The sequence below is a fragment of the Stegostoma tigrinum genome, chromosome 10 (assembly GCF_030684315.1).
Source record: "Stegostoma tigrinum isolate sSteTig4 chromosome 10, sSteTig4.hap1, whole genome shotgun sequence".
In the NCBI taxonomy this organism is placed as follows: domain Eukaryota; kingdom Metazoa; phylum Chordata; class Chondrichthyes; order Orectolobiformes; family Stegostomatidae; genus Stegostoma; species Stegostoma tigrinum.
The window spans coordinates 67,166,883-67,189,001 of record NC_081363.1 but is presented as its reverse complement, the minus strand read 5'-3'; the positions used below and the strand labels follow the sequence as shown (position 1 = coordinate 67,189,001).

Below are 22,119 nucleotides of genomic sequence, written 5' to 3'. Positions count from 1 at the left end.
TATAGCTATAATATATACACATGTGTATGTATATATAAAAGAGCAAGAGGGTAGTCAGGAAGAGAGTTGGCCCACTCAAGGACAGGGATGTGAATTTGTGTGGAGCCAGAGGAAATAGGCAATGTTTTAAATGAGTACTTCGCATCAGTATTCACCATAGAGAAGGACTTGGTGGATGATGAATCTGGGGAAGGGTGTGTAGATAGTTTGAGTCGTGTTGAGATCAAAATGAAGGATGTACTGGGAGTCTTGAAAAATGTTAAGGTAGACAGGGCCTAATGGGATATACCCCAGAATGCTGAGAGAGGCAAGGGAGGAAATTGCTAGGGTCTTGAGGGAAATCTTTGTATCCCCACTGGCCACAGGGGAGGTCACAGAAGATTGGAGAATAGCCAGTATTGTTCCCCTGTTTAAGAAGTGTGGCAAGAATAATCTAGCAAATTATAGGCCGATGAGCCTTATGTCAGTGATAGGGAAATTACTAAAGAGGATTCTTCGAGACAGGATTTACTCCCACTTGGAAATAAGTGGGCGTATTAATGAGAGGCAACGTGGTTTTATGAAGGGGAGATCATGTCTCACTAATGTGGTTGAGATTTTTTGAGGAGGTGACAAAGATGATCGATGAGGGTAGGGCAGTGGATGTTGTCTACATGGACTTCAGTAAAGCCTTTGACAAGATCCCTCATGGCAGGCTGATACAGAAGGTAAAGTCGCACGGGGTCAGAGATGAGTTTGCAAGATGGATAAAGAAAACTGGCTCGGTCATAGAAGACAGAGGGTAGCAGTGGAAGGGTAGGTTTCTGAATGGAGAGCAGTGACTAGTGGCATTCCTCAGGGATCAGTGTTGGGACCTTTGCTGTTTGTAATATATATAAATCATTTGGAGAAAAATGTAACTGGTCTGATTAGTAAGTTTGTCGATGACACAGAGGTTGGTGGAATTGCGGATAGTGATGAGGACCATCAAAGGTTACAGCTGGATATAGATCGGTTGGTGACATGGGCAGTGAGGTGGCAGATGCAGTTTAATCTGGAAAAATGTGAACTAATGCATTTTGGAAGGTCTAATCCAGATGGAAAATATACAGTAAATGGCAGAACCCTTAAGAATACTGATAGGCAAAGGGATCTGGGTGTACAGGTACACGTGTCACTGAAAGTGGCAACGCAGGTGGAGAAGATCGTCAACAAGGCATATGGCATGCTTGCCTTCACCGGCTGGGACATTGAGTTTAAAAATTGGCAGGATAACAGTATAAGGTAGGGGTTGAGGTTATCTAGGCCTTAGGTTTAGGGTAAAAGTTCGGCACAACACCGTGGGCTGAAGGCCCTGTGTTGTTCTATGTTCCATGTAATGTTACAACTTTATAGAACCTTAGTTAGGCTGCATTTGGAATACTGTGTTCAATTCTGGTCGCCACACTACCAGACGGAAGGATGTGGTGGCTTTGGAGAGGGTACAGAAAAGATTTACCAGGATGTTGCCTGGTAAGGAAGGCATTAACTATGAGGAGATGTTGGAGAAATTTGGGTTGTTCTCACTGGAACAACGGAGCTTGAGAGGTGACCTGATAGAAGTCTACAAGATTAAGAAGGGCAGTGTGGACAGGGTGGAAGAGTCAGTTACCAGGCGCCATGGGTTTAAGGTGCGAGGTACAAAGTTTAAAGTGTGATGTAAGAGGCAAGTTTTTCTTTACATAGTAGATGGTGGGTGCCTGGAACTTTCTGCTGGTGGAGGTAGTGGAAGCAGATCTGATAGTGACTTTTAAAGGGTGTCTTGACAAATATATGAAAAGGATGGGAATAGAGGGATACAGACTCCAGAAGGATAGGGGGTTTTAGTTATGATGGGCAGCATTTTGGTGCAGGCTTGAAGGGCCTAAGGGCCTGTTTCTGTGCTGTAATTTTCTTTGTTCTTGTTTATAACAATTGCAAAGCAGCTATGCAGTCTGCACCTGAATAGCAGCAGAGGTCATTCAGAGAGCTTGGGAGCACAGAGGGGCAGGAAAATAACTGGAAGGGATGATGACCCCTCAAAAGGTCGATAATCACTCAAGAATGGGGAGCCACACTAAGGTAAGATTGAAAAGGAAGGTTCAAACAAAGCTATAAACTGATGGCAAGCTGCAGCAGTCTCTTTAAGATCCATTGGTTTGTCAGCCCAACCATTGAAGGAATTGATAGCATTAAATTTTGTTAAGAAGGCTGCAACTTGTAACGGGATTTTTGTAGAAGAAAATAGAGGCCTAAATACTTCTTTCAGGGACCTGAAATAGTTGCCACTTGATGGTTCTGAATACCTATGGATTTTTGTACAGAATGAGCACTTGTGCATTACCCACAATGTTGACCTTTTGTACATCTACTTTCCACACATGAAGCAGTACAGTATGAACAATATTTTGACCTGTAAACACTGGTAACAGGCCATTTTTCTTGTTGCAATTTGTGCTTGCATTTACTTTACACCCTTCTAATGTAGTGAAATATTCCAAGTTTTATCAAAGAAGATTTAACACCAAACCAGATAAAGGAATGAAAAGACCAAAGATGAAGGCTTGTAAGAGTTTCATATACAAAACAAATATACAATTTAGGAGCTGGAGTAGACTATTCAGCTTCTTAAGCATGCTCTGCCATTCGATAACATCAACATGGCTGATCTGATTATAGCTTTGAATCCATATTTCTGCTTACTCTGGATAATCTTCATTCCCTTGTTTAACAGGAATCTATCCACGTCTACATGGAGCTTTTCAGGAAGACTTCCGAAAGCTTACAGCCCTCTCAGCAAAATAATTTTTCCCAATCTCTCTTTTAAATGGGTGACCCTGATATTAAGCAGTGACCCCTCAGTCTAGATTCTCCCATAAGAGGAAACACCCTGTCCATATCCACCCTGTCAAGATCATTCAGGATATTGTATTTTTCAATCAAATCAACTCAATGTCTTCTAAGTCTTTGTCTCTAGCAATTACAAACCTAACTGGTTCAACCTTTTCTCATTAGACAACACTCTCATTCCAGGTGTCAGTCTGGTGAAGCAACTCTGAACTACATTTGCAACCTTTCTTGAAGAAGGTGATCTGTGCACAGAACTGTGTGGTCTTACCAGACCCTTGTATAGCTGAAGTATAACCTCCCCTGCTTGTGTATTTGACATTCCTCATCATAAATGATAAAATTGTATTCATTTTTCTAGTGACTTGCTGTACCTGCATGCTAATCTTTTAAGGTTCAGATAGTAGGACACCCAGATCTCTCTGCGATCCCTCATCATTTAAATACTGTACATTTTTTATTTTTCATGCAAAAAGGGCAAATTTCAAATTTTTCCACGTTTTACTCCATTTGCCATTTTTTTCACTACTCATATAATCTGTGAAAAGCTTTTAAATTCCTTCTTGTATTCAATTCACAACTTACTTTCCGACCCAAGTGTGCATCATTAGCAAATTTAGCAACCATTCTGTCATTGACCTCATTTCTAAAAATGCCCTAAATCATTGAAGATCCATCTCCGATCCCTTTGGCACACCATTTGTTACATCTTACCATACTATAAATATCCATTTATGCTTACTCTCTACTTTTGGTGGGCTGGCTAATCCTCTGTTCATGCTAATATACTACTTTGGTCAGTTTGCTCAGTTGGCTGGTTGGCCAATTTATGATGCAGAGTGATACGAACTGTTTGGATCAATTTCTGCAGCAGTTGAGGTTACCATGAAGGTTGTATTGTCTGAAAATCTCTCATTAGCTGAGGACTGGTGACCTCAGGTTAAACCCCACCCAGTTGTCCCTCTCTGATGAGAGAGCATGACTATGGCAACTTTACCTTTTACTACCCTTCTGTTTTACTTCTATTTTCTGCAAAAATTTGGAACCCTATTAAATGCCTACTAGAAATAAAGGTACAATATATACATCTGTCCCCTTTGTCCGCAGTGCAAGTTACTTCATAGAATCAGAATCCCTACAACACGGAAGCAGGCCATTCAGCCCATTGACTCCATATCGACCCTCTGAAGAGCATCCCATCCAGACCCAACCCCTATCTGAGGGAAATCTTGAGTATGAGCTGCAAGTTCCATCTTCAGCAAATTCAAGTGTTAAATGGCTGTGGAGCTACCACTATCAATGGGGATGTGTTTACTGCCATCTGAAGCCTCCTGGCAATGAACTGTTTTGCTCTCCAAATACTGCCAGGCCTCGCTGAATTTTCTAGCATTTTCCGTTTCAGTTCTAATTCTCAGCATCTACAGTGATGCGTTTTTAATTCACTTCTTTTACATTGTCATAATGTTGAAGATCTTTATCTCTGTCGTGAAGACCTTGTTACTCTATCTTTCTTTGTTGTAGCAAAAGTAAAAGAACTCACCTCTGTAGCCTGACAACCAATATCCTTCATCCCTGGTTTATGGGAATCACATTTTCCTTGCCTATATAGTTACGTTTTTCTCCATGTTCAGGTAATCCTTGCACATAAATACACCTTCTGGCCTCATGCAATTTCTCCTCACATAGTGACACAAACTGAGTTTTCCACTTGTTATATATTTGTTCCACCAATTTAAACGGGGAGACTTCCACTGAAATTCCCCGTCACTGATCACAAATTGAACTGTGGATTCTACCAAAAAGGGAAGCCCTGACTGGGGAAGGACATAACACAGTGAGAAATAATAAAAACAATTTTCCCAACACTTCTTTTAAATGCATTGTGCTTCACCTTCGGCTTTTTTTCTGCATTTTAAAAGTGCTCATGCAGCATTGCAATGTTGTAAGTTCATCAGGTGAAGAGAACTGATTACACGAAAGGTCGAGTGGCGAGATACACAGCCCATTTTGGATGTAAGTTTGCTCGCTGAGCTGAAAGGTTTGTTTTCAGACGTTTCGTCACCATTCTAGGTAACAGCATCAGTGAGCCTCCGACGAAGCGCTGGTGTTGTGTCCCGCTTTCTATTTATGTGTTTAGGTGTCCTTGGGTTGGTGATGTCATTTCCTGTGTTGGTGATGTCATTTCCTGTTCTTTTTCTCAGAGGGTGGTAGATGGACTCCAAATCAATGTGTCTGTTGATGGAGTTCTGGTTGGAATGCCATGCTTCTAGGAATTCTCCTGCGTGTCTCTGTTTGGCTTGTCCTAGGATGGATGTTTTATCCCAATCAAAGTGGTGTCCTTCCTCATCTGTTTGTAAGGATACTAGTGATAGTGGGTCATGTCTTTTTGTGGCTAGTTGATGTTCATGTATCCTGGTGGCTAGTTTGTCCAATGTAGTGTTTGTCATAGTTCTTGCAAGGTATTTTGTAAATGACATTCGTTTTGCTTGTTGTCTGTATAGGGTCTTTTAAGTTCATTAGCTGCTGTTTTAGTGTGTTGGTGGGTTTGTGGACTACCGTTATGCCAAGAGGTCTGAGTAGTCTGGCAGTCATTTCCGAGATGTCTTTGATGTAGGGGAGAGTGGTTATGGTTTCTGGGCACGTTTTGTTTGTTTAAACACTCTCCCCTACATCAAAGACATCTCGGAAATGACTGCCAGACTACTCAGACCTCTTGGCATCATGGTGTTCTTCTCTGACCACTGCCTCCTGCTGGCTGACTGTCACTTACAGGACGACCAGCCGGCCGGCAAGGGGACGTGGAAGCTCAACACGACTCTGTTGACCCCAGAGAACGTCGAGGAGCTTAAGAGGGAGTACGCCGGTTGGAGAACCATGAAACCCCTCTTTGAGTCTCCGGGCGACTGGTGGGAGACAGTGAAGGAGAACATCAAGAGGTTCTTTGTCCTCAAGGGTGTTTGGAAGGCGAGAGAGAGGCGGGGAAAGCTGTCGCGACTCCAGAAAAGGGTGCAGAACCTGCTCCTTCTGCAGTTGATGGGGGTCGATGTCACGGAGGACCTCCGTGAGGTGAGGGGCCAGCAAGCCTCACTGTTCACCGCAGAGGCCTCCAAGATAATCTTCCAGTCCAGGGTCTGCTCCATGGAGCAGGATGAGACATGCTCGCGTTTCTTCTTTCAGAAGGTGCACAAAGAGAGCTCAGTGCTTAGCTGGCTAAAGGAGGATGACGGCTCGGTGACGTCGTCTCGGACTGACATTTTGAGGATCAGCAGATCCTTCTATGTTGGACTGTACGACATGAAGCCCACGGACAGCACGGCCTCCGAGTTGTTCCTGTTGTCTATCACGGAGCTCTTAGACGATGGCACGAGGGAGTGGCTGGACCGGCCAATATCCCTGGACGAGCTGACCAGAGCCCTCAAGTCCTTGGAGAGGAATAGGACTCCCGGGAGCGACGGCTTACTGGTCGAGCTGTATTCCGCTCTGTGGGATCTAGTCAGCCAGGACCTGCTAGAGGTGTATGATAGTGCGCTTCGGGCAGGGGAAATATGCAAGTCCATGAGGAAGGCCATCATCTCCCGCATTTACAAGAGGAAGGGGGAGAGGGAAGAAATTAAGAATTGGCGTCCCATTTCACTATTGAACGTGGACTACAAAATCCTGGCCAAGGTCATTGCCAACCGGGTCAGGTCTGTCCTGAAGTCGGTGATTCACCCTGACCAAACCTGTGCTGTGCTGGGCAGGAAGATCGCTGAGAGCCTCGCGCTCATCAGGGATACGATCGCCTACGTACAGGACAGGCGGGTGGACACCTGCCTCGTCAGCCTGGACCAGGAGAAGGCCTTCGACAGGGTCTCTCATGCTTACATGAGGGACGTCCTCTCCAAATTGGGGTTCAGGGAGGGCATCCGCAATTGGATCGGGCTGCTCTACACCAACATCGTTAGTGCAGTCTCGATCAATGGGTGGGAATCGGACAGTTTTCCCGTCAAATCTGGAGTCAGGCAGGGCTGCCCGCTCTCTCCTGCCTTGTTCGTGTGCTGCGTGGAGCCCTTCGCCGCATCCATCAGGAAGGCCATGAGCCTGAAGGGCGTGACTATCCCAGGCAGCAGAGGCCTTCAGGTCAAGACCTCCCTGTACATGGACGATGTCGCCGTCTTCTGCACCGATTGTTGGTCGGTGAGTAGACTGTTGGACATCTGCGGCCAGTTTGAACCGGCCTTGGGTGCCAAAGTCAAAGTCAATAGGGGTAAGAGCGAGGTCATGTTCTTCGGGAACTGGGACCACTGCTCCTTCATCCCCTTTGCCATCAGGACAGACTACCTGAAGGTGCTGGGTCTTTGGTTTGGTGGAGCTGGGGCATGCACTAAGACTTGAGAGGAGCGTATCACCAAATTGAAGCAGAAGCTGGGCAGGTGGACGCTCCGGTCCCTCTCCATCGCAGGTAAGAACCTGGTTGTCAGGTGCGAGGGGCTTTCGGTACTGTTGTATGTGGCGCAGGCCTGGCCTATTCCCTGGACCTGCGCCGCTGCGGTCACCTGGGCCATCTTCCACTTCATTTGGGGGTCAAGGATGGACCGTGTCCGCAGGGACACCATGTACAAAGACCTGGAAAATGGGGGAAAGGGCGTACCGAACGCCACCCTCGCCCTGACGCTACCTTTGTGTGCGGCTGCATCTAGCTGTGCGTAGATCCTCAGTACGCAAACACCAAGTGTCACTACTTACTGAGGTTCTACCTGTCCCCGGTGTTGCGAAGGATGGGCCTGGCCTTGTTGCCGCGGAACGCTCCGAGTAGTTGGACCGTCCTATACCACCTGTCCTTCGTGGAGAAATTTTTGAAAGGAAACACCTTTGACCACAAGGCCGTCAGGCAGTGGTCAGCACATAGTATCCTCGAGACCCTTCGGGAAAAGGAGAGGGTGGATCCCGTCGTGTGGTTCCCCACGCAGACTGCCAAAGTCGTTTGGCAGAATGCCTTATCGCCAGAACTTTCAAACAAGCACAAGGACATTGCTTGGCTGGCGGTGAGAGGGGCTCTGCAAGTGAGATCCTTTATGCATGCTCGGAATCTCTGTGCCACCGCACGCTGCCCTCGAGGTGGCTGCCGGGGGGACGAGACTGTCGATCACCTCCTTCTGGAGTGTGCCTATGCGCAGGAGGTCTGGAGGGGGATGCAGTGGTATTTGTCGAGGTTTGTCCCGAGCAGCTCCGTGACGCGGGACTCCGTGCTCTACGGGCTGTTTCCCGGGACGCACACCAAGACCAACATCAACTGTGCCTAGAGGACCATCAATGCGGTGAAAGACGCTCTTTGGTCTGCCCGCAACTTGCTGGTCTGCCAACTGAAAGAACTGACCCCGACCGAATGTTGCAGACTGGCGCACTCCATTGTCCAGGACTACGTGCTGAGGGACGCGCTAAAGCTTGGGGCAGCCGCCGCCAAGGCGCGGTGGGGAAAGACCACGGTATGAAACCCTTCGGCCAGAATAGAAAAAAGGGCCCTATCTTGTAACTGGGCCCAGCTGGCACCTTCCCCAACTGGTCAGGGGGCCAACTGGGACTGTGCGGGGTGACGACTGCCGGGGTATTTTATTTGCTTTGTTTTTTTTTCTTTTTTGTTTGTTTTTTCCTTTAGTTGGTGTACGTACCCCCTGGGTAACCCGGAGCGGCTTTCATGACTGGGTAGGTGTATAAATGTTTTATTTTTTGTACACTAATGAATAAAGTATATTTTTTCAAATAAAAAAATGGTGATGAAATGTCTGAAAACGAACCTTCCAGCTCAGCGAGCAAACTTACATCCAGAACCTCAACCTGAGCTACAAATCTTCTCAAAACACACAGCCCATTTATTGGGAAAGAGTGCAATCCACTCAATACCTAGGTAAAACAGCACAATGCAGCATGTTTACCAACTCTGTTATACTTATTGCCCAGGAAACAAAATAAGCTGCATCTGTTTACTCAAGGTCATTGATCGATTGCTCTTTAAAATCAATGACAAGCACAGGTGTGTGCAAACACCCAAAAGACATTCAGTATTTCTCGATTTCTATTACTATCCATGTGGAATATGCGTAACATCTGTCTTAAAACCTTTCTGTTGTTTTACCTCTATTTGTAAGACTGAATTAATTAAAATACGATGGTTGTATTTTGTACCAGTCCTTCTAATGTTACAATCAATTCTCTCTACATTTGTCATTCACTTTTTCCAAGAGTTAACAACTAAATAATGTTTACCTTTGCATAAGCATCACTCTATTTGAAACTGTAGCTCCTACTACAGTTTCTTCCCTATCTTGACTGCTGTGGATGGTTATGGTTCTGATCTTATTTTATTTTGCTCTCTACTGCTCTCAACAATTCTTTTATTGATACCTCTGCTTTCATTACTAGTATAAAATATTGTAATATTTTCTCATCTGGTTGGCTTAATGAGACCTTATGCAAAATGTTGCTAAAGTTCTTTTCCTTATAGTTAGAATAATATAACAACTTCTACAATTATGTATTTTTAGGGGGGAAAAGCCATATTTTGTCACTGCTTTTCAATTTACACCCATCATGGTGTTTCACAATTCAAGGTTAAAGCCCACATTTATGCTGCTGATTGGTTGGCAAATGGAATCTGGTAAAGGTGTTACCATGTCGAATATACCCATTAAACCTGATTGATTGAGTGATCATTAAAAATTTGAAATTTTAAACCAGGCAGGTTGATTTTGGTTAATGAGGATATTGCCCTGAAAAATGAACCAGTGAATGGTTATCACCTATTTTGTTGAGTTGAAACAGGCAGTGTGTTCATACTCATTCTGTCAAGGAAGAAGAGATCCCTGATAATCACCTGAATCGTAACCTTAACTATAATATTAGTGTCTTGAATTTCTTCTACAGGTAAATCAATGCTTTCCTTGCTAACTCATGTAGCTGACCCATAACATCATTTGGGAGACCTATAATCTCATGAATGTAAATCAAGAACAATTGCAAGAACGTTGCTGTTGCAACGAATTCTTCCTTCCTTGCAGAATTTTGTACTTCTGAACTGGGTGATTTCTAGTTTTAACTACGTCATAAATCTCTGAATGTTAATCTAAATTCAGTAGCTTTGTTTACAAAGGTCATCTCCATTTTGTTGAAGCAATTCTTTACTCCTAATCTGCCTATACATCTGAATTATTCAACTTGTTCATTAGGCTGAACATCTTTGTTTGCCGTCTGAAGTTGTTTCTCTGATGAACTATATGTTATCAAATGCTTAGTTGCATTACTTGAAGGGGATTATTGCTCAAATAACTCCATTTCTGTCACTGGCACTGGCACTTCTGCTTTGAGAGACAATGGATTGAAATGTTCCTTAGTGATGGTAGGACTGGTAGAAATGTTTTCTATTCCTGTAAATCTTAACTTCCTTCCTGTTCTAGATGGTATTCTTGTGACAAAGGGAAAGCAACGATTATGGTTGATCTTAATCTACACGTAAACTGGAAAATCAGATTGGTAATAGGAAATTTGACAACTCTTTGGATAAGTTCTCCAAACCATTCTTAGAGAATCACATTCTGGAAATCAGTCATAGAGCAGGTTATATTAGACTCAGAGGATTAATTAATAACCTCAGAGAGAAGATAGATCTAGGTGTCAGTGATCACAATATGGTTGAATTTTATGTCCAGTTTGAAAGGGAAAATAGGAGGTCTAAGACTAGCATTTTAAACCTAAACAAGCACAAAAATGTAAGCATGAAAGTTGAGCTGGATGAAGTGAATTTCCCGCTTGTTGAGGTCCATTCCCCTCGGTGCTTTGGGACCAGCTTGTTTACCCAATTTTAATGTCCTGGCTGATGCTTCTCACTGACCTTCCAAGTGTTGTGTTCATGAATTTGAGAAATGACCTGTTCATGAGACTCTGTCTTTTAACTTGGGTTAGTCATCCCTATCTTTGCTCCTAGATGGGCTGTCCACTTGCATTGTTACTTTCCCACCCGGGAGTTTAAAAAGGCCTTATGTGCATGTAAAGTCATGTTGTCTTCTCTGCCTGGACTTCTAAATATTACCAGTTAATAGTAAAGTTGTGATGAGATTTGTACTGTTGGTCTTCCCGAACACAATATAACTGATACTGATCAAGGTGATTTTGTGTGTTATCTGTGTTTTCATTTAAGATCCTAAATGTGAAAAGACATTCAAGAACAACCCATCCCTAGATCCTCTAATCTATCAGTCTGATGTAATATGTGTAAAAATATAGAAATACGGAAAAAAGCCACAATTTGTTGGCTCACAATCATAAAAGATTAGCATAAAATGGAAAATGAGACACCTCCTTGCAATTGAAAGTATTTGGACTACGCTGAGACATTGCTCCCCATGTAACTTACTGACAATTGAATATCAAAGTGGGAAAGTGAGTGTTTTCCAGAACTATCATCAGTGACTTCTTTATCCAAGAAAAAGTTAGGGTAGATAAGAAACTACTTTTTTCCATTAATGGGGGGCGGGGTCAATAGCCTGTGGTATAGATATAAGTTCAGAGGTGGAAGGCCTCAGTGGGCGGTGGGAGTGTTGAATGTACTGTGTTCACACATAGTTTGAAAGAATAGTTGAGTCAGAAACTTTCAACATTTAATTGGTGTTTCAATATTCACTTGAGTTGGAATGGTCTTCAGCGACATGGGCCAAACCTGGAAAATGGAGTTTGCGTAGTCAGACATTTGTTGACTGGCCCAGACATGATAGGCCAAATGGCCTCCTTCTGCACTGTAAATGTTTATGTCTACTATATACAACATATTGCCACTCTCCACTATTTTTAAATTTTTGATCTTTCAACAAAGAATGATGCCAATAGTTTTAGCTGAAGAAAGGCTTTGTTTATTGTTGCTGTTTTATTTCCTTAATAGCTGTGGCCATTTCATAGTGATATTATGATTCTTGGTGAACTGCGTCTAGATTGCATTTCTAATAGTATCACACACAAATATGAAATGTCAATTAGAAAATGCACACAAAAATATAAATATAATATTTCAAACCTGAAACCTTTTTCTAGCATTGAATGACAATGGTGTTTACTATAGTAAAAATGTTATTAAATTATTTTATAGGATCCTGATGCAACAAGGATGGAAATCAAGTTTTCAATGGAGTCTAATTATGATACAATTTGTATTGGTGAGACCTTTCAAACACTGATCACTCAAATTAAATGAGTAAATAGCCTTGTACATAATGGAAGACACTCACACTGCCCATCAATTGCATAAACCTATCAAAGAACATTGCTTTATCAGCTTCTATTGCCCGGGGGGAGAAGCCAAATGGAGCATGTACAAGTGCAGTACTTTGCTAGATGGCTGTATGAAATGTCTTCCAAAGTACAAACAAGTGAAGGAGGAGCCAGAGATCGGGAAACAGAAAGGCTTGTACTCTGACAACACAGCCTACATTCAGAAGCAAACTTCCACAGCTAACACTGTGAAAGAACTGTGTGCAGGCTCCTCACGTACAGTTGAAAAACAATCATTATTTCCTGATGTGTTAAGGCGAGCTTGCAGCCAAACTTCAAATATGGGAAATCAGGATGGAAAATTGGAGGATGTTCTGGAGACAGAAAATAAGCAGCATGAACGGGAACAAGATTGTGGTGCATTCGCTCTACAGCATTCGTGGTCTTCTGAACGAAAGAAAAGCGATGGCAAAATCAAAAAACTGAAAAAGCTTGGCAGAAGAAGAGAGAGCACTGAGGAACCTTCGTGTAAAGCTGTAAAAAGTAAAAAAATTGTGGAATCAGATCCTTCTATTGTATGTGCGGAAGAAATATCACTGCTGAGAGATGAGATGTGCGCAAATAGCTCTGTAAGCAATTCTCCTAATTCAATCAATTATAGCAAAAGCAAAAAACTCCAGCCAGCCATGGACAGTATTGACTTGCTGCCAGGAATGAAAACGGCCACGTCAGAGGTACTGAGAGGGAACTCAAATTTTCAGAAAAACACCGGAATAGCAGGGTTAAATACTGATTGCAACTTTAAGTCAGAGTTCAATGATGAATTTCTTACTGAAGATTTAGTAACTAGTAGTACCAGTTTACTGGATGATTTACAAGGTACCATAAAGCTCCTGCAAGACCAGCATGATAGTGACTTGCAAAGAAAGCAGATGGTTGAGAAGTTGACAGACAAAATCTGTGCTATTAAGCTATCAACAAATTTACCTTCAGATTACCAACATCACTTTGAAGTTGAACTAACTCATGAGGAAACAGTAGACACAGTGGTTGCCAAAATACATGATGCAGGAATGGTTGTGCAGAACATTGTTCCGTCTACTTCAAGACAAGAACAAAGTCCAAACCACGGACCTTTTGCTGATCAATCAGTGCAAAGTTGTGGCAAGGAACAAAATATCTCCACAGTGGTTACTGAAATACAGAGTGAAATTCCAGCTGTTTGTCACGTTGTCACAGTACCTGTGACAGATGTGGAATGCAAGAAGATTGTGATGTGTGGCCGAGAGTCAGACAGTGGTAGAAAAGTATTTAAATGTGAAGGGGGAGAAATACCAATGGTCTCAGATTCAGAGGCATTTACTGGGTATGTCCACAAGCATCTGAGCAATACTGTTGAGAATGACCAGTTTTATGGAGCAGGTGAATGGCACAGAATGGAAAATGGCAAGTCACGTGCAAATAGAACTAATTGGACTTCTGACAATAAAAAATTAAGGTATGGAGAATTGAAAGAAAAGCTGTTCCCAAATCCACTTCAGTCTGCTGATGAAATTTCCTTGGATGACACTTTGAACAAAGACAACAAGACTGCTTCTCTACCTTTACTGACAGCTGTTAGTAATATTTTTAACAGTCCATGCCCTGCTAATAATACTCAGCTTCATGTGTCACCTGTTGCATCCCCTTTGACTTCAGGATTACCTAGTCCCCAACTCCATCACAGGATTGTCCCATTACCTGTATTAGAAACAGAACAGAAAACCACACAAGAGGACTACTCAAAGCCCTGTGCATCCATTTATAACTGTACTGCGTCAAAAGAAAAAGAAGTGGGACGAAACTTAGAAGAAGGAAGTATTTTGCAGCAAAATCTCAGCAATGCAAATGGAAAGTTTCAGCAGCAACACTGTGTGGAACAAGATGCATCAGCTCACTATCTGGCACTACAAGGTTTGTCTAAACATTTTTGAAAATTCTTTTAATTGCTTCATTTTGACTGTATTAAGTGCATTAACTTTTTGTACAGTTATGTGATTAAGAAAACATAAACTGGAAGCCTGGCAGAGGAAATAAAGAGGATGCATTGTTAAAATTCTATGCAATTTTGTAATCATCACTGCCAATCCATAGATTGTATTACTGTTTCTGTGGATCAAGTGAAATGTAACATTCGTAATACACAAACAGTTTAAGTGCAACCAATGCAGATTTCCCCAGTTAATTTCTCTTGCGTGGGGTGCTCATGCTCAGCTTTTGTTGGGTCCTTGAGTTGACCACCACAGGTTTTTACAATGTGGCAATTAGATGATGCCATAAAAAGCACTTCCCAACTGGATTTTCTTTGTCCCAGTGTCTTATGGGTAATACTCTGACTACTTGCATAAACCACCCTCCAGGTTGTTGTTGGGAACTAGAGTCCGTTGTGACGTTCATGATGGAGAGGTGACTGGAAATTTCTGGAATTAGATCTCTATTTTTGTTTTCCTAAATCTTTCTCTCTCTCTCGTGCACACATACACATACTCAATCGTAAGCAGAGCTACGTCCTTTGGGATCTGGCTGTTTGTGATGTTCGCAGTTATGGTGCTTTGTCTTCCTCCACATTGAGTCCCACCAAGAGACCTTTCCAAGATGCATCAAAACTGGGGTATTAGTTCAAATAGTTGACACCTCTGGATGTCTGGTCAGAACAAGAGGTCAGCTGTTACTGCAGAGGGTCCAAAGTTCTTCTTTTTAGGCTCTTGCTGTCTGTTGCATTACCCTAACAATTTGCTGTGTTCAACAGTCTGCAGCATCCCTTGGAAGAGTTGGCATCAGTGAATGCACATGATTCAGTGGGATGAATGTCTTGTGATCAGTTCTTTCATCTCATATTTTTGCAATGGGAAAGCTTCATATAGCAAAACAAAGCTCCCTTTGATTATTATGGATGAATGAAATTTGAAAATGTCTGTGATTTGACTTGCATTTATATTGAGATGCTGCTGGGTACAACACCATTTTAGAAGTGTCAGTAATTTAGCTATTATAACATTTGCACTGTACCAAACACTTTTTTGTAGCCTTCATGAGGCAGCATTTTTTGACTGCTTAGCTGTGCTTACCAAATCCAACCCGAAGATACAAATACAATTGGTATGTCTTCACAGCATGAAGTGCCTTGAACGAGTACAGTTATGTAGTTCAGCAACATGTGATTCAGTAGACATCCATGTGAGGCAAATCGGGATAAAGAAGTAGCAGTTTAGTACCTCATGCTGATTCGTTTATTAACAGGTTCCTGTTTGAAGAGTTTGGAACTAGTTTAATCAGAGTCTAATTATTGACCTTATAGGGTTGTGCCATGTCTTTCCTGCTGATGATTTACCCATTCTGTGGTTCTGCTATATTCTTAATCTTTTGGTGTATGAATTATCCACATATTTTCACTTGTGATTTAACTTTTCAGGAAGACACAAGATTCTGGAAATATGTTGTTTTGAGAGCAAAACTTACATTAGACATAATAGAAAAATAATAAGACTGAAGAATGTTGAGTAAATTTCAAATGGCCAAAGTAATTAAGCTGATAAATGGATGGAGTCCCGTGACCTGTTCTGAATTCTGTTGATTGCTAGTCTAGTTGCTTGGGTGTTTAAAAATTAAAAATACAATCATTGAAATTGCTTTTAGTCAATCTTGCTTTTAATTTTTGTCACAGTAAGTGTCTTGCAACCCTGCCTTAATTTTTTAAAAGGAAATTTGAATATTGGGCTCTGTTGTTTGGAGTACCAGGAACACTATAAATGTAAGTTTATTCACTTCAGAAGCAGAAACAAGACAGCAGATTTCTACCTGAATGCCTGTAAATTGGGAGAGGGGAATGTGCAAAGGGGCCTGAAGGTAAGCATGCAGGTGGTAAAGAAGGCAAATGATATATGTTGGCCTTCCTTGTGAGAGGTTTTGAGTACAGGAGCAGGGATGTGTTGTTTGTTGTACAGGGCCTTGGTAAGACTTAGATTAATGGGTGCAGTGTTGGTCTCCTTTTCTGAGCAAGGATGATCTTGCTCTTGAGGGAATGCAGTGAAGGTTTACCAGGCTGATTCTGGGGATGGTGGGTCTGATGTATGAGGAGAGATTGACTGGGTTGGGATTTTTTTTCACTAGAGTTCAGACAAATGGCGGGGTGGGGGGTGGGATCTCATAGAGATTTATAAAATTCTAACAGGACTGGATAGGGTAGATGCAGGGAGGATGTTCCTGATGGCGGGTGTGTCCAGCAGGAGGGCTCAAGTATGAGGATTCAGGGTCATACAATTTAGGATAGAATGGGGAGACATTTCTTCACCCAAAGAGAGGTGAGCCTGTAGCATTCATTACCAAAACGTTGAATTTATTCAAGAGGTGACTAGATATAGCACTTGAGACAAATGGGATCCAGGGTTATGGGGAGAAAGCAGGATTAGGTTATTGTATTGGATGATCAGCCATGATTGTGAAGAATGGTGCAGCATGCTTGTAGGTCTGAATGGTCTCCTCCTGGTCCTATCTTATATGTCTCCATGTCTGGAATCTAAAGAGGCCAAGATTAAGAAAACAAAAGCAGGGAGGAATATAGAGAACTTATAATAAACAAAGCAAAAATTCAAGGTAGTGAGTAGAAAGATGAGGACAAGATGATATGACTATCAGAGGAAGTGATTTGTGTTTGAAAATAGCTGAGATTGAGGAGTTTGCTACCATCGGAATAAAATCTTCGAAAAGCTTGATATGATCTATGATCAGATCTGGCAGAAAAACTGTGGATCAATCTTAAGTCCATCTTGAAACAAAATATGTTGGCCACTTTTTAAAGAATTGAATTCATCATCATTTCCTTGAAGAACTGAATTACCAGCATTAACTGATTATTTTGAAGCACTTTCTGGTGAGAGGATACGTAGATCTAAAAGAGATGAATGAAAAATCTTGTTCAAATCTTCCTGCTTGTTACTTGACAAATGCAGTGTACCTAACTTTGTAAAAATGCAAAGTTAAAATTTCAATATTTTGATATTGCTTTTGATGCAGTACAACATGGCCCATTGAAATTTTGTTTCTTTTTCCTTTTATTTTCATAAACTATATATGGAGCTTAGTGAAAATTCAGTTATAGACTTCATGGATCACAAAATCTTTGTCAAATCTAAAATGAGAATTCAAAAATTAAAATAGCTCAAAATTTATTTTTATGCAAGATCTATTTGTAACAGGTGGTGGCTGAATCCTTTTTAAAAACATCTTTACTTAGATGATTCAGACATATTTTGACATGGAGCAGGTGGGACTTTAATCTGAAGATTCATGAGAGCCCCTCAATACATATTCTATCCATATACTGTGGAACAAAATAGTAGAGCAAAGGTTTGCATGTGGAAGTAGTAAGTGCAAGTAATACTAACTAGATCAAGCAGCAGAAATAGTAGGAACTGCAGACGCTGGAGAATCTGAGATAACAAGGTGTAGAACTGGATGAACGCAGCAGGCCAAGCAGCATCAGGGGAGCAGGAAAACTGATGTTTCAGGCCTAGACCCTTCTTCAGAAATGGGGGAGGAGAAGGAGGTTCTGAAATAAATAGGGAGAGGCAGACAGAAGATGGATAGAGGTGAAGATAGGTGGAGAGGAGACAGACAGGTCAAAGAGGCGGAGATGGAAAGGTGAGTGTAGTTGGGGAGTTAGGGAGGGGATAGGCCAGTCCAGGGAGGACGGACAGGTCAAGGGGGTGGGATGAGGCTAGTAGGTAGGAGATGGGGGTGGGGCTAGGTGGGAGGAAGGACAGGTTAGGGAGGCAGGGACAAGCAACATCATTGTAGAGAGAACTAAAATTCGTATTTCATGCAGATGGCCTACAGTATTAACTAGTAGGCATTTGAAGTGTATCAAGAGTAAAGATGGACAAGGTGTGGGTACAGCGAGAGATGTTCTAATGAAGTTGACCATGGTTAAGAAACAGCACTTCATCTTTCAGTTGGCACTTGATATTATTTGTGATTAGTTGTGTGTAGATGGTGGACATTAATTGGGATTCTGATGTTCCTACAACAAGAGGTTTTGTGGTGTATCAGTAGTGTCCACACCTTGGAGCCAGGAGACCCAGGTTCAAGTCCTACCTTACAGGTTGATTCAAGAATATCTTCCTCCATTGGCAGCAGAGCATGATTGTCATCAAAAATCTGTGTTCTAAAACAAAGGTTTTTGCGGTGTAATGTCCCTACCTCTGAACCAGGAGGCCAGGATTCACGTCCCACCTGCTCTAGAGGTGTGCAAATAACATCTCTGAACAGGGTGATTAAGAAATATCTGAATAGAGACATACAGCTGTAAAATGAAAGAGGCAATTGGACATATAGACATTTAGAGTTTAGGAAAAGACATTTCACCTCATTCTGTGCTGCTGGAAAACAATGCCATGCTCCTAATACAAGCCACTTATGGTTGGTACTGTTACATACAACCCTTGTCATTCAGTTGAGTCCCATTTCTACCAACCAATTTAAAAACAAAAAACAGCTAACAAATTGAAACTGGTAGTTGGATGTAAGACCCCCTACCTAGTCTAAAGGTTTGTGGTCATACTCTGAATACCAATGGCAGACATAAAATCATATACTGTTCAACTGTAGTTGCACCTTTTATTAAGGATCAGAGCAATTGTATCTATTCACAGTGATGCTAGTTACTTAGTGGTCCTTTGAACTGGAGTTTGTCTTGGGCAACTGATCCCTCAATGGGGCCTTTCCATCCTCTTGGGCTAGTTGATCAGATCTTCCTACCCAACATTGCCTTGGTGACTTTGTGATTTCTAAAATATTATTACCTAAAAATACCACAAACAATGAGACCCTAATAGAATTTACTTCTTTTTGCAATCCCTAACAATGTCAAAAGCAATTGTCACAACATTTGCCACAGAAAAATCTATGCTACTGTTTTAATAGTTAATAAATTATAAAGCTATATCATTTAGATTTTGTTTATATTCCCAGAGAGATGTTTCACCGTTCATAATGCAGCCTACAATGTAGTAAAACCAACTTGGAATAGTGCTGCTATTGGCATGATCATTGATTTGTGCCCTTTAAGTAAATCCAACATGTTCAAAACAATTACAAATGCACATTCTGAAACAAATGATAAATAATAGCATACCATGGAAAGGGAAAGGAGCAGTTACCAGGGGAAGATATTTAACTGGGGTAAAGGAAACTACGACACTATCAGACAGGAGTTGGGAAGTACAGATTGGGGGCAATTGTTCCACAGAAAGGGCACAGCAGACCTGTGGAGGCTGTTTAAGGAGGAGTTGTTGCGAGTGATGCATAAATTTGTTCCTCTGAGACAGGTAAGAAGGGGTAAGATTAAGGAGCCTTGGATGACGGGTATGGGGTGCTTCGTGTCAAAAAGAAAAAGGCAGCGTACGTAAGGTGGAGGAAGCAAGGGTCTAGCACAGCTTTAGAGGATTACAGGCTTGCTCGGCAGGAGCTCAAAAGTGGATTGAGGAGGGCCAGGAGGGGGCACGAGAAAGGCTTGGCAGGAAGGATTAGGGAGAACCCAAAGGCATTTTAGTCATACGTGAGGAATAAGAGAATGATCAGGGAGAAGGTAGGGCTGATCAGGGATAGCATAGGGAACTTGTGCGTGGAGTCTGAGCAGATAGGGGAAGCCCTAAATGAGTTTTTTGCTTCAGTTTTCACTAAGGAAAGGGACTTTGTTGTGATTGAGAACTTTGAGGAGCAGGAAAATAGGCTTGAACAGATCAAGATTGAGGAAGTTGATGTGCTGGAAATTTTGGCAAACATTAAGATTGATAAGTCCCCAGGGCCAGACCAGATTTATCCTAGGTTGCTCCAGGAAGCGAGAAAGGAGGTTGCTAAGCCGCTAGCGAAGATCTTTGCTTCCTCACTGTCCATGGGAGTCGTACCGGAAGATTGGAGGGAGGCAAATGTTGTTCCTCTTTTCAAGAAAAGGAATAGGGAAATCCCTGGAAATTACAGACCAGTCAGTCTTATGTCTGTGGTCAGCAAGGTTTTGGAAAGAATTCTGAGGGATAGGATTTATGACTATTTGGAAAAGCATAGCGTGATTAAAGGGAGTCAGCATGGCTTTGAGAGGGGCAGGTCATGCTTTACAAATCTTATTGAGTTCTTTGAGGAAGTCACGAGACAGGTTGATGAGGGTCGAGCAGTAGAAGTGGTGTACATGGACTTCAGCAAGGCATTTGATAAGGTTCCCCATGGCAGGCTCATTCATAAAGTCAGGAGGTATGGGATACAGGGTGATTTGGCTGTCTGGATTCAGAATTGTATCAGTGATAATGGGAACTGCAGATGCTGGAGAATCCCAAGATAATAAAATGTGAGGCTGGATGAACACAGCAGGCCAAGCAGCATCTCAGGAGCACAAAAGCTGACGTTTCGGGCCTAGACCCTCTCTGATGAAGGGTCTAGGCCCGAAACGTCAGCTTTTGTGCTCCTGAGATGCTGCTTGGCCTGCTGTGTTCATCTAGCCTCACATTTTATTATCTTGGATTCAGAATTGGTTGGCTGACAGGAGGCAGAGAGTGGTTGTAGATGGTAAGTATTCTGCCTGGAGGTCAGTGCTGAGTGGTGTCCCTCGGGGCTCTGTTCTTGGGCCTCTGCTCTTTGTAGTTTTTATAAATGACTTGGACGAGGTGGTTGAGGGGTGGCTTAGTATGTTTGCTGATGACACAAAGGTTGGAGGAGCCGTTGATAGTATCGAGGGCTACTGCAGGCTACAGTGAGACATTGACAGAATGCAGAGCTGGGCTGAGAAATGGCAGATGGAGTTCAACCTGGATAAATGCGAAGTGATGCATTTTGGAAGGTCGAACTTAAATGCTGAATATAGGGTTAAAGGCAGGATTCTCGGCAGTGTGGAGTAACAGCGGGATCTTGGTGTTCAAGTGCATAGCTCTCTCAAAGTTGCCACCCAGGTGGATAAGGTTGTTAAGAAAGCATATGGTGTTTTGGCTTTCATTAACAGGGGGATCGAGTTTAAGAGCCGCGAGGTTTTGCTGCAGCTCTACAAAACCCTGGTGAGACCACACTTGTAATATTGTGCCCAGTTCTGGTCGCCCTATTATAGGAAAGATGTGGAGGCTTTGGAGAAGATGCAACGGAGTTTTACCAGGATGCTGCCTGGACTGGAGGGCTTGTCTTACAAGGAGAGGTTGACTGAGCTCAGACTTTTCTCTCTGGAGAGAAGGAGGAAGAGAGGTGACCTGATCGAGGTGTACAAGGTAATGAGAGGTGTGGATAGAGTCGATAGCCAGAGACTTTTCCCCAGGGCAAGATTGACTGCCATGAGGAGTCATAGTTTTAAGGTGTTAGGAGGAAGGTATAGAGGAGACGTCAGAGGGAGGTTCTTCACCCAGAGAGTTGTGAGCGCATGGAATAGTTTACCAGTGGTAGTCGTGGAAGCGGAGTCATTAGTGACATTTAAGCGACTGCTGGACATGCACATGGACAGCAGTGAATTGAGGGGAATGTAGGTTAGGTTATTTTATTTTTGGATTAGGATTATTCCACGGCACAACATGGTGGGCCGAAGGGCCTGTACTGTGCTGTACTTTTCTATGTTCTATTTGATGTTCAGATATAAACACCTGAGGATCAAGTGGCAGAAGAATTGCCAAGCTTTTTCCTAAGCATGCCAATGATTTTTTAGCATTTCTCATTATTTACTAAAAGGTAAATTTGTTTCCCATTAATCGCTTGTAACCATATTACATTTGAACCGGTCACGAATGAAAAGCGCCAATGTTTCCAATGTTATTTTACATAATCTCCCTATAGAGGGCAGTATTTGCTTAATTTTACTCAATTTGGTTGCAGTACATCCAGGCTGTATTCAACAATCCTCAGTGCCATTACTGTGTATGTCTTTTTAAAAACAGAGTCATTACAGTGCTTGCTGGCAATCAATCTCAACCCCCTGCTTTATCCCTGGGATATCGTGTAAGAATGAATATCTCTGTAAGCATATGAATAGCTCTGTAA

The 22,119-nt window shown here is 42.4% G+C and overlaps 1 protein-coding gene across 3 annotated transcripts in view; it reads left to right on the top strand.

The window, feature by feature from the left end:
* fmn1 (formin 1) overlaps positions 1–22,119 on the top strand; it is a 389,228-nt gene that overhangs the window by 7,794 nt on the left and 359,315 nt on the right. For all 3 annotated transcript variants that reach the window (XM_048537805.2, XM_048537803.2, XM_048537804.2), the window contains one exon: positions 11,957–14,031. In XM_048537805.2, the coding sequence (XP_048393762.1) occupies positions 12,081–14,031 (1,951 nt within the window). In that variant the 5' untranslated portion in view covers positions 11,957–12,080. The remainder of the gene's footprint in view (positions 1–11,956; positions 14,032–22,119) is intronic.